General features: G+C 39.7%; 1 protein-coding gene across 5 annotated transcripts in view; it reads right to left on the bottom strand.

Annotated features, from left to right (window-relative positions):
* Positions 1-4,225: 4,225 nt before the first annotated feature.
* The window catches only part of camk2d1 (calcium/calmodulin-dependent protein kinase (CaM kinase) II delta 1), a gene marked incomplete at its 3' end in the record, with an annotated part of 103,977 nt that continues 95,765 nt past the window's right edge, over positions 4,226-12,437 (bottom strand). For 3 of the 5 annotated variants that reach the window (XM_079184715.1, XM_079184713.1, XM_079184714.1), the window contains exons 15-18: positions 7,022-7,097; positions 6,815-6,909; positions 6,321-6,549; positions 4,226-5,601 (exon numbers count right to left, since the gene is read on the bottom strand). In XM_079184715.1, the coding sequence (XP_079040841.1) occupies positions 5,598-5,601; positions 6,321-6,549; positions 6,815-6,909; positions 7,022-7,097 (404 nt within the window). Of the gene's footprint in view, positions 5,602-6,316; positions 6,550-6,814; positions 6,910-7,021; positions 7,098-12,437 lie in introns of those variants that run through there. The other 2 variants (XM_079184717.1, XM_079184716.1) reach the window with 1 other exon arrangement.

A 12,437-nucleotide genomic window follows, 5' to 3' on the forward strand; every position in this document is an offset into this window, starting at 1 on the left:
TCTATTCTGAATCCAAAGTTACAGGTCAGATATGCTACTGGTTTACACGACAGGAGTTTGGTGCAAGTATCTTACCACAGCATCCTACATCAGACCCACGGGAAGCTTGAGCTACCTCAGAGCTGTCCAGCTGTCCTGTGTGGAGTTGTTTTTTTTCCATACTAAACAACATTTCTACAACTGCAGTTGGCAGAGCGCTACTGAGTCTTCCCCACAGTTCGAACGCTCACCATCACCTTTGGTTCCGAGAAGCCATGGGCTACTAACCAGAATGTAGTTGTTAACATATACTGCAGGACACTCTCCAAACAGCTCAACACAGTGAGCATGAATCTGCTTACATGAAAGGGCAACACCCGACTGTAATAGGTTGAAAAGCCTCAGCCAACGAGTCGGATGATAGACCTTCACGTCAACAGGGAGCCCCCCAGGAAGCCTGACCACAGTCAAATAAAATAAAACTGTACTATAAATTATGAGCAGTTGTTTTCCCACGGCCTACCTTAGAGCCTCAGAGCTGTCCGGCTGTCCTCTGTAAGGTTTTGGAAGATACTGAGTTTAATTTGCACAAGCACCTGGCTTCATACATAAGATGACACGTCAACATTCTAATTTATTCGAGTCACAGAACAGTGCGTGTTCCATCCAGCATTCTATTCTATTCTCAAGGGCAGATAATGTCTTCTTTTAGGGATTCACTATTTGCTAGTCCAGCGTTCACTATGTTTTCCATGGCACAGTTTTCACAAAACTCCACACATTATGATCCGTTAGCAGTAATGAAATAACACTGTATATTACAAATAAAATGTGTCTATTGCTTTGCAGAGTCACAAGTCAGAACAAAAGTTTAAGCTGTTGCAAGTAACTCAACAAATTCTCCTTTTAAGTTAATAAGCTGTCTATGTTTGCAAATTCATATTCAAATGCTAATATATTGCATCCCGTGTACTTGATGGTAACTATAGCAACATCCAATCTCACCTGCTCCTGAGTTTGGGAATTAGTCAGTTGATGGATTTAAGACCTTAAAACTGTTTTGAACTGAAGTATTTGGTGGTTAATAGTTATTAAGACAAATAATAATAATAAGTCTTTCTATTAATTATTTTTTGTTTGCGTGGCACGTTTCACCGCTCTGATTGGAAGAAAAGATTACGCAATTTACATTTTACTACTATGACTTTTTTTGACATAATATAGGCCTACTATGACTTTATTCAATATGCTATACTGTGACTTATTTATGACTTTATTCGACATGCTAAAGCTAAACTATGACTTTTTTAGCTTGTGAAGTAATTCATATTTTGCTAGCTACAATGTTAGCGAGCAAGCAAGCTAAGGTTAGCCAGCTAGCTGTAATTTAGCTATGCTGCATGGATTTGGCAAAAACTTTTTGGACATACTTTATATGACTTTTTTCAATATACAATACTTAAACTTTTTAGACATACTGTAATATGGCTTTTCTTTGACTTGGTCCATAATATTTTGCGACAAAGGATGTTCTGCTTAATGTTTAAAATGTAAAAGGTATTGTGGACTCTCATCTTAGTACAAATATTCATTTTTAATTGAAAGCTTTCTAAAATTCCTCTTTTTGGGGTCCCAGTAAAGGAGGACGATGCTGTAGGATCTCTGAAGTACTTAAACTGCAGGCTTGCTATCTTAGTGAGCGTGCAGTATGAGAAAAACGGAACTGTGATCTCTTCGTATCACCGCTGTGCTTTCTGAAAGTTGGCATGCTTCGAATGGGATCAACATTTATATGGCCTGTGAGAATGCTTCCTGTTAAAGGGTGAAATTAGCCTTGTGTGTTTCTATTTTTTGGAACCTTTATCAAATGCAGTCAGTTGTAACTTTTATTTTCTCACTTTGTTACCATAGACCTTTATGTCTTTTTTTTATTGTATCTGATATCTCTTTGTATCACCTTAGCTGTGAAATATTGTGTAATTTACATAAACACACATGACTGGATGAGATGCAGGACGAGGAGGAGCTTGTTGATGGCAGAGAGGAACCCTCAGAGGGAATTATTGTCCTGTGAATGACTTACTGTTTTCAGCCATAAGATTGTTAAGACTATATTTTCAGGGATCATTTCTATAGTGTTTGACTTGAGAAATGTGTTTCTAAAGTGTTTTGTCTCGCTAACCACGATGATGAGATGCGATATTTCCCACTGAGCGTGAAGCGGGCACAGTGAAGTGATTCAGTTCACACACTTTCTGCCATTGATGACCGTTCTTTACTTCCTTGTGGAGTTAAGAGGTGGAGAATATGGACAGAGCGGTTTTCAGAATAAGTAAATGTCAAAAGAACACGGTTGTTTCGCCAATACATGTTAACATACAGCAGAGCTCTAAACAAAAGTGGAGACAACACGCTTCGATGGGGCTAACATGTATATTGCCTGTGAGACTGCTTCCTGTTAAAGGGTGAAATTAGCCGTGTGTGTTTCTATTTTTTGGAACCTTTATCAAATGCAGTCAGTTGTAACTTTTATTTTCTCACTTTGGTACCATAGACCTTTATGTCTTTTTTTTATTGTATCTGATATTTTTGGGGCGATTTCTTTATGGTATACTAAACTATGACATATTATTGTGACAGTGGCAGTGTGACTATATCCGTCAAACTATACTGTGACGTTTTACGACCTTTTCGACACACTATACTTTGATAATTTTTCAGCATACTATACAATGACTTTGTGACTTTCTTCGACATACTTTACCTTTAATGTTTTTGACATACAATATTGATTTTTTTTTTGTGGACCTCTTGTCATTCCATACAATACAAGTGTGGACCTTTTTCTTCCTGTACTATGAATCAACAACAATAATTCCAATAAATAAAGCTTGAGGACATAGATGCATTGTAAAATTGTTTGAAATCCAGTGCTTGTAAAAACTGTCCAAGGGCAAAGTCTCATAATACAAAATATTTTAAAAATTAAAAGTGAAAAGAAAGGATCCAAATGTGACCATTTTATTCTTAATTTCATCCTGTTTTTTTTTTTTTTTAGATTTTGAAGTTCTCATTACTTCCTTGCCTTCTGGGTAACGCTTCATTTTAATAGTGTTGAGATTGAAAATGGTTACGCCATCCACTACAGCTGTGCCTTTATGTATATTTTTCAAAAACACAACATGTTTAAAGAATAATATAGAATTATTTAGTTTAGATAATTTGTTTCACAAGTACTATTAATTTAGCTTATTTCTTTTCATACGTGGAGTTTTAATGTCACTCCATGCTATCTAAGAGGGAACTTGTGTCATTATTTACCAACCAACGGTGGACCTCTGTCATTCCTTACAGTACAAGTGTGGACCTTTTTACTGTAAAGTGAATCCAAGTGTAGACTGAGCTCACTAGTATATTGAAAAGTTGATTTACATCCAGTGCTCGTGCAAACCGGTCAGGCAAGTATTTTGGAAAGGCTGATGACAAATCAGTTTTTAGTGAACTAAAACTGAAAAGAAAGAATCTTATTAAGTATTTAGGTACTTAAGTATTATATTCTTAATTTAACCCTGGTTGTTTTTGTATTTTCTTCCATTCTTTTAGATTCTAAAATACACGTTGCTCTCCTGCCTTCTTGGTAGCCATTTAAATTAATACAGTGCCAAAACTAAAACTTAAGATATCCACTAAAGTTGAATATTATTTTGATTATAAAATAAAACATCATGTTTCAAGAGACTGATGTCTTCACTAAGTGGCCTGTTAGCCCTCCACAGTCTGAAAGACAGGCTTGGGGCTGCAAGCCATTCACACAATGGAGGAGTGTTTAAACGACGTGTGTGAATGGGGTCGTTAAAATCCCTGCCCCAGCCTGTAGGATAAGTGCTGCGCATGGACTTAAACACTCACACACATGCAAGTCCCCACTTGGCTAAAATTAAAAAAAATCTACCAGAGGGCTTTGGACATGATTTCAGCTTGATATAAGGCATGACCATCAGGGGACCTAAAAAATGTCCCCTGTTGGTTCCTCGGTGCACAGTTAGTGGCTGTGTAACGACGCCTAAGCCCACTGTTGGATAGGTGCGCTGGTGCGCGCACACACACACACACACACACACACACACACACACACACACACACACACACACACACACACACACACACACACACACACACACACACACACACACACACAACGGGGAAAAGAAGACAACATTAAACAAGTCCAAACCAAGTCTTTTGGCATATATCACACTTTTTATTTGATATTTCTTAAACATACATCAGGCTTGTCCCTTCATGGTAACATTACTTTGAATACCAGTGTCCCATCACCAATTTCAATGCATCTTAGAAAGATAAAAACAAAGTGTGCTGTGTGAGGGACAAATGTCATTAACAAAAGAATGCAAACAGTTTTCGAAGCAAAACATTTTCATAACATTCCCCGTGATTTTCTGGAATTTAATTTCCCATTCGTTTTTAAATATGGACCTTAAGATATGAATCTGCAAGTGATGCAAACAAATCTCCTTTCCCTTCCAGTTAACAGTGACGATTAAATAGTGTAACACAACAAGAACTCAAATGGTGATTTCCTGCCTAGAAATTCTGGCTAAAAATGTAATTCCCTCATTATAACAAATGAATGGCTAACTTGGTGTGGTAAAACCTTGGCATACACCAGTCGGACATAGAATAAAGGTGGGACTCAATCAAGGAGGAAAGGGCTTAAAGGAAAGCATTAATAATGACGAGAGGAAGGACAGGCATCAACGTCACAATATCAAAAGTAAACAAGAAATGATCTGATAGAAATCACATCATTAGTTCCTTACTGTATGAAGACATGATTAGACTGGAAAGAGTCGCAGAATGCTTTTTGAGAATTGTATGCATGTAGTCGATACATTCTATCATAAGAGACTCTTCCCTGTGATGGAGGTCCAAAGTAAAACACATGTTTGAATTGATTTTCCCTTATAAAACATGAAGTTAAAATTCCTAGTAAACATACTTGGTGCCAGTGGCAAACCAGAAAACAGATTTGTAAAATGAGCCGACTCAGCTCATATGGATACTGCTAAAGATTGAGTAATTCACATCAATTACCAAAACGTATACATCCCCAAAACAAAAGCAAGCTTGTGGCCGACCTTTAATACATGGCAATTCTAAAAAGAGTAAAAAGCAGATATGTGATATATTGGTCATTGTGCCAAAAGGCAAAAACATCACAACAGCTCAATATGTGCGCTATTTGAATGAAAAACTGTCAATACATGATGACTGGAAGTTACACACATTTCACCAGGCAATTAAAAATGAATTAACTGGAACAACTGGCTCCTCTGAAAATCACTTCTATTTAAAACATACTGATCCAAAAACGCCCATGATGAACACCACACACTCACTACCCTGGTTTTTTGTTTTCAACATGTACAATATTCTTCAGTCCAGCAGTGACAATATGTAAACAACACACAGAGAGGGCGGAGCTCTAGCTAGTGTGGACAGGGATTGGCTGAGGGATTTGATGGACACTAGGTAGGCGGGGTCTGTTCGTCTGACTGTTGTAGGCTGTAGGGTGTCAGTCGTCAGAGATGGTCCTCTCAACTGAAACACACATCACATGTGGATTAATTACAAGATAAAAAAGCAACTCAAGAAAATAAACACGACATTTGAATTACTACATGTTTGTCAAATATTTTGTACTTTCCTTTTGCTTGTAAATTCTCTTTAGAAATTGGAATGTCTCATTTTTTGAGACATTAAATTGGACTTAATATAATAAAGTACTTAAGTTAAATTGAAGGTTAAGATGAAAGGTTTGACTTTAATGATGGCAGGAGAAGCCAAGGCTGCAATCAATTTTATGACCACAGTTTATTATTGTATGCAATCAATGAGGCATGTGTAATATGGTTGAAAGCTTCACAATAGGCAAGTCAGTGGACCTTGAGTTTGGTAAACTGTTTGTTCCAAAGTAAGGAATGAACTGTCAAGCTCTTAACGCCAATTGATATGTTTGCAATCCATATTCTTGGTGCCTTCAAAATTATATTCACTACATATTTCTGGTGCCCCGTGTGTTTAAGTTGCCTTTAACGCATTCATGCGAAAGCTTAAATATCAAATTAAAACAAGTAGATCAGGCAAAATATAGATAAAATAAAAAAAACAATAAATATATGTATAAAAAAAGATTAGATTTTATTGTAAAAAACAAATCTGCAGCCAACAGAATCCTATTGATCAAAGAAACACTTTGACAGGAAAGTACTGGAGGTGAAGAACAGAGAGCCTGACGGGGCCGGAGGCGGTGAGCTTACTTGGCGGGCACGGTGGGTGAGCCGGAGCGGTGGAAGTGGATGTTCTGCCACTTGCTGTCGCGGCGGTGCCAGATACGGGTCTCCTCTGACTGCATGGTGCGAGGCATGCCGTTGCCGTCGATGTACTGGGTGAGGCGGATGTAGGCGATGCAGGCCGCCTCGTCCCCGATCAGGTGGACGTGGGGGTTGAGCAGGATGGTGTGGATGGGCTGCTTCCCCTTGGACAGAGCTGCAGAGGATGGAGAGGGGGGGGGATCACAGTCACTCTGTTCAGACTTAATGTGACAGCTCATCAGACCAGGGCTCAACATTAAGGATGGAAATAGCTAAGAAGTGAGCCATCTGGTTTCTTTCTCATCCCTCAGTTGCATGTACACAGCACTGATTGGGCTCTCAGGAGGAGATGCTGTTGGTAAAGACAAAGTTCATGAGGTGAAGCGCAAGCGAGCATTTCAATTATCCTGTTTAAACCATCTGAAACACTGATTATTTACCATTCTCAAAGTAGAAGCGGTGGAAGTCGGTGCCCTCCACCAAGTTTCCCAAGGCCTCAGGCTCAAAGGACGTGAGGCCGGGATCACAAATCTTCCTGGAATAGAACAACAGACGCAAATCTATCAGATTCACAGAGAAATTTGGTCTGACATGTAGAAGTCTGTCAGATATTTGAAGTGAAAGTCAATTGAAATAGCTGAACTAACGTGTAGGCTTCAAAGTCTCCATTGTTGATGGCCTCAATCAGCTGCTCAGTGACTTTAATGATCTCCTGCTTACGAGCTGAGAGAGACAAAAAGAAGAGGTTCGATTAGATGGGAAACACAACCCCTGGTCAATATGAAAAGAAGCATAAATGAAAGTTAAAAATGGATCCAATGTGGACCGTGAGGACAACGTCAAAATTTCCTTTCATGCTAAGTAGGTGAGCTAGGAAACAATGAATGGAAAGAATAAGCGCTGTTGTTGCGGCTTACTAAAAAGTACACCCACGACTGACATTTACACTATGTGGAGATGTCATAATGGAGTGACACGTTCTTGCACGCACGCACGCGCACACGCACGCGCACACACACACACACACACACACACACACACACACACACACACACACACACACACACACACACACACACACACACACACACACACACACACACACACACACACACACTTTACCTTCAACAGCTTGAAGTCCACTGTTGTTCCCAGCTAACTGAATGCTAACAGTCGGCTGTGCACTGATTCCCTCAAGCAACAATAAGGGCAAAAAGCTAAGTACAGAAAGGTGGAACATGCTCCCTGGTAATCTTTGTGTTTTGGTTTAGAGACAAAAACGAGCAGCTGCAGCATCAGACGGGCTGGATACAACCAGAATACGCTCCCCCTCCTCCGATTGGCTGTTTTCATTAAAAGCTTGACACAGCAGAAATAATGTGGTGGACTTTACTTTGTAAACAGAGACTTGGTACTGATTAGGTTTACTGAGACTATCAGTTTGCTCATGGGGCCCCATGAGGCCAAAATGGGCCTTTTACAAACTTTTCATGAAACTGCACAATTATATAAGATGCTTTGTCCAAACTTTATTGCCACATTCACACACATAGTGCGTCTTGATGTGCAGATGCCATGTAGAGGGGATTTTGGACTGCTTGAACTGTATACAAGGAGCCTTTAATCCGGGCTGTTTGCTTGGTGTCCAAAACCCAAAATGGTAGAGGAAACTATAGCAACTACATTTATTCCAATTTAGCTTGAACAAAAAGTATCATACTTTGGTACATTTTGTGAGGTTATATATTTCTGCTCTCAGCCTAAGTAAGGGAGTCAGTTGAACATTTTTGATACAAGAACTGAGTTTCTTTCCCAAGTGCACTTATCCTCATCCTTACTGTTCCTCCTTTTCAAACTTGTCACGTTAACTTTTGGGTCAAAACAAACTGACGAACTCGATTCGCTGAGTTGCCATGTTGTTGTTTCACTTCATTCATTCAGCCTGACGTGCAAGATAGCAGATTTCTGTTGGGAGTTATTTGGTTTTGTGTAGTCCTAATCAGTCAGCAGTGACTGATGTATTTGTCTCTCTGACGTCATTTTCTGTCGACACAAAAGCTGCTCTAGCTGTTGATGGGAGCTGTTCATAAGTTCAATCAAAACTGCTGATGTGACGGTTGTTATTTCTGTTAGAGAGCTGTGTCCACCTCATGCGCAATCAATAGATTTGCCAATGATGTGACTCAGACGTTGATATACAGTGCAGTCTGAAATGAGCAAAATTGCGATCTCAGTTGGGAACTTTCTGATCGATGAATGGGTGAACAAGGTTGTAAACCATTCTAGATCCAACCTTATTAAAAATCTACATAAACAATGTTGCTCACGCTGCAAGTGGCTCTCACATCCATTTGTATGCCGACGACACCATCTTCTACACATCAAGCTCCTCCCTGAATACCGCCCTGACTTCCCTGCTGCACAGCTTCAACAGTATCCAACATGCTTTCTCCAACCTTCACCTTCTCTTAAACACGACCAAAACTAAATGTTTGGTTTTTAACAGACACTTACCATAACCTGCCTGCACTCCCGAAATCTCCTCCCAGGATGGATCAGAAATCCAATTTGTGGATTCCTATAAGTACTCGAGTATCTGGTTAGACAGATCGCTCACCTATAACATGCACATAAACTCACTGCTTTCCAAAATCAGATCAAGAATTGGTTTCTTGTACCGTAACAAAGTCTCCTTTACCCACTCTGCAAAGCACAGTCCTCCCCATCTTAGACTATGGGGACGTTATCTATAGGTCCACCTCCAAGAATCTTCTCAATAAACTAGACGTCATCTACCAAACCGCCAGCCGCATCGTCACCAGTGCTCCTTTCAACGCTCATCACTGCAGCCTGTACTGTCTAGTCAACTGTTCACCACTCCATACCCGCAGATTAATCCACTGGTATCTATAAAACTATCATTGGTAAAGCCCCCACATATCTCTGCTCTCTACTCATCATCTCCAACAGTAACCAATTTACGCTCTAGCAATTTCATCAACATGGTCATTCCAAAAGTCCGTACCGCCTTCGACCGTTTCTTGTTCCAGTCTGCTGCTCCAAGCAACTGGAACGAGTTCAAAAAGAAGCCAAAAGTCCACACCCTCATGCCGTTACCCTTCTTCAATAACTCATTACAAACGATAGTCTCTGATCACTGCAACTGTTTTAGTTTAGTAAAAACAGTTTGTATATATATTGTACATATGTTGTAATTTCTGTATGGATTGATTGAGATGTTTCTATGTTTCATCTCTAGAGGTACATCTAAAGACTATCATCTCTAGAGGTACCAGTGGTTTAACGAGATATGAAAGGAGGGGGCGGGGCTAGCTGGTTAGCATGCTAATTTCAGTAGCTATCTCTGCAACACAATACACAGTCGTCTTTGAAATAAATCACATTTGTTTGCTTAAATTTGAATAAAAATACATTTTACTTAAGAACTATTGGTTTGAGTAATTGTTCCACCACTGTACGCAGCAGTACTAGTAACTATTTATAAACTAACATGGTACACGTGTATTGTACTGTCAAAAACCCACATTAGCTGCCATCATTTTAACATAGCAGAAGAAGACGTAGCAAATCCTTTTTCTCTCTGAAAACAGAATCAAATAAATAGAATCTTGCCTGATAGTTACTCTACGTTCCAGCCTGGATTAATGTCTTTCATAAAGAAAACAAAACAGGTTTGTGATGGTATTTATCGGTGTCACTCAGTATAAAACATGATCACTAGTAGCTGTATTAAGAGCTGAATCTCTGTCAGCAGAATACTGCCACGCTCCACAACATCTGTGGGGTGGAAATAATGCCGTTTGAGCTTCCATCAGCTGTGTAATAAAAGGTCTTTACCTCTGGGATATCTCGTTAGAGCACGGACAGAAAGATGGAAGACTCTAATGGATAGATAAATACAAAGATATTACGCAGATAAAGGGATCCATGGCAGTAGAAGGACTGCAGAAGAGATGATGGGCCACATCGGACACAAACCGACAATATTGACTTCAAATTCTAGGGGCGATATATGGTGACTTTTTACAATTCACGTTTAGAAAAACTGTCTAAAAAATAAAAATCACACCACCATATGCATAAGATCTGTGAATGTGTTTGAGAATCAATACAGTATCACAAAACACTTTCTTACAGCCCTTTTTCATACCATTGCCAGTAACCAAAAAAAAACTAAAGAATATTGTTTTGGAACCTTATTTAAATTTCCTACAAATCCTTTCTTTCACCTAACAAAAGAAGCCTTTGTTTGTCTTGTAAAAAGCAGCCGTACGAGAGCTTTGCCTGAATTTAAGTCTAAAGACTTTTTGATTTAAATCAGGAACTGCCTGATATTAAGCTCACAAGATTTAAAATGGGGCCACACATTCAATGCAAGCTTTTCATACTTAATGTTCAATTCTTTGTGTTTTAGACACATTTCAGTTTTTGTCAAAAAGTGCCTTTGAGAAGCAATCTTGATCTTACTTGTGAATGAAATTGACTCAAAGGCAGACAGAGTTACTACATTGTCATTGGAGGATTAGCCAAATAGGCCTACCAGGAGATTCAATTCCATTGTATTGTTAAATAGCCTGTTCAGGATTCCCTGAGTTCTCTTTAACTTTTGTTGTTACTCAGACCACAACCTGTAGTTCTAGTCTACCCTTGTTGTAATGGTATTAAAGCCCTGAGATATCAGGACTGCTGTGAACTTTCTCTCCACTAAGCAATGAAGCAAATCTCACCATAACTATCTGTCTTCTTCTAAAGCTCAAGTCATCTTGTCTTCACTTTGGAACCGGAGCTATTTCTGCTTCAACAAAAGATTTATTTTACATCAGCTTTTCCAAAATGGTAACTTTTAACAGACAAGGGCCATGTTTGACCTGGCCACCAGGAGTCTATATACTGTATGTCCTATAACATGAAGCAAAGTGTTAGAGTTCAAAATGTCTTCAATTAATCGTTAAATCTTCCAAACTGAGGCCGTAACCTGTGAGGAGGGTCAGATGATGGCTCATTTTACTGATCACTAACCAAAAAGGGTTGGGAACCACTGAATAAATACTAAGGAGTTGTGACAGCTTCTGACCAGTGAGGGGTGCTATGAGACAGAAGACACAGTGGATGAGGTGTGGCCGTGTTGAAATATGAGTCCAACAGAAGTCTTTTTAATGCAATATCTCTTTTTTCTCAAAGTGTCAACTTACCTTTTCTTCAGAGCAGAGGACCTTTTAAAAATGGAATATGTAAAATATGAGCTGAACCACTTAAAGTTAGGAGCAGCATTAAGGCGACCGTGTCTCTGAGCCTGGAGCTAAATCCAGGATGTTTTCTAGTTTTAGGGACATGTATAATTCTACTTCTTCTTTCACTTGTGAATACCATCAGTGATGACAAAAGGAGGGAAAGCTTGCTGTTTCTTCCCAAGCACTGGGAAATGGACTTACACTGCGAGTCGGTGGGGCCCAGGCTGGGCAGGGGCCCCTGCGTGGGGGTGTGATGGGGGCCACAGTGGCATTTGGTGGGATGATCAGAGAAAAAGACCAGAAAGGAAGATGTGAAGAAGAGGAGCAGGTACGCAGCCACCAGTGCCCAAAGGATGTACTGGCAGCACTCCTCACCACTGGGCCAAACACTGGGAGAGTACCAGCAGGACAAAGAGGAGGAAGAGGAGGAGGAAGATGAAGAGTTGGAGGAAGGCCTGTGAAAGGTGGAGTGGTCCAAGTGCTTAAGGTGATAGATTTGCGGACTGGAGGAGGGAGAGTGTGCTGAGATATAACAGGGTACAGAGGATGATGACAGATGGATGGAAGGAAATGTAGATGGACAAAGAGGACGAAGTAGGAATGACAGGAAAACATGAAATGGAGAAAAGCAAAACATGAAATGGAGAATATATGAAAAGCATGCAGGAAATGATCAAAATGTTCAAAGCACTTAATTCCCCCACCAGCTGTAAACAAATGAGTTTGGACAGATTATGCGAACATGTTCAGGATGTGGATATGTAACAACTAAAGAAATAGTTTGGGTCAGTAAGATGTAAAGATCAATATC

The sequence above is a fragment of the Pholis gunnellus genome (assembly GCF_910591455.1).
Source record: "Pholis gunnellus genome assembly, chromosome: 23".
NCBI classification, from domain to species: domain Eukaryota; kingdom Metazoa; phylum Chordata; class Actinopteri; order Perciformes; family Pholidae; genus Pholis; species Pholis gunnellus.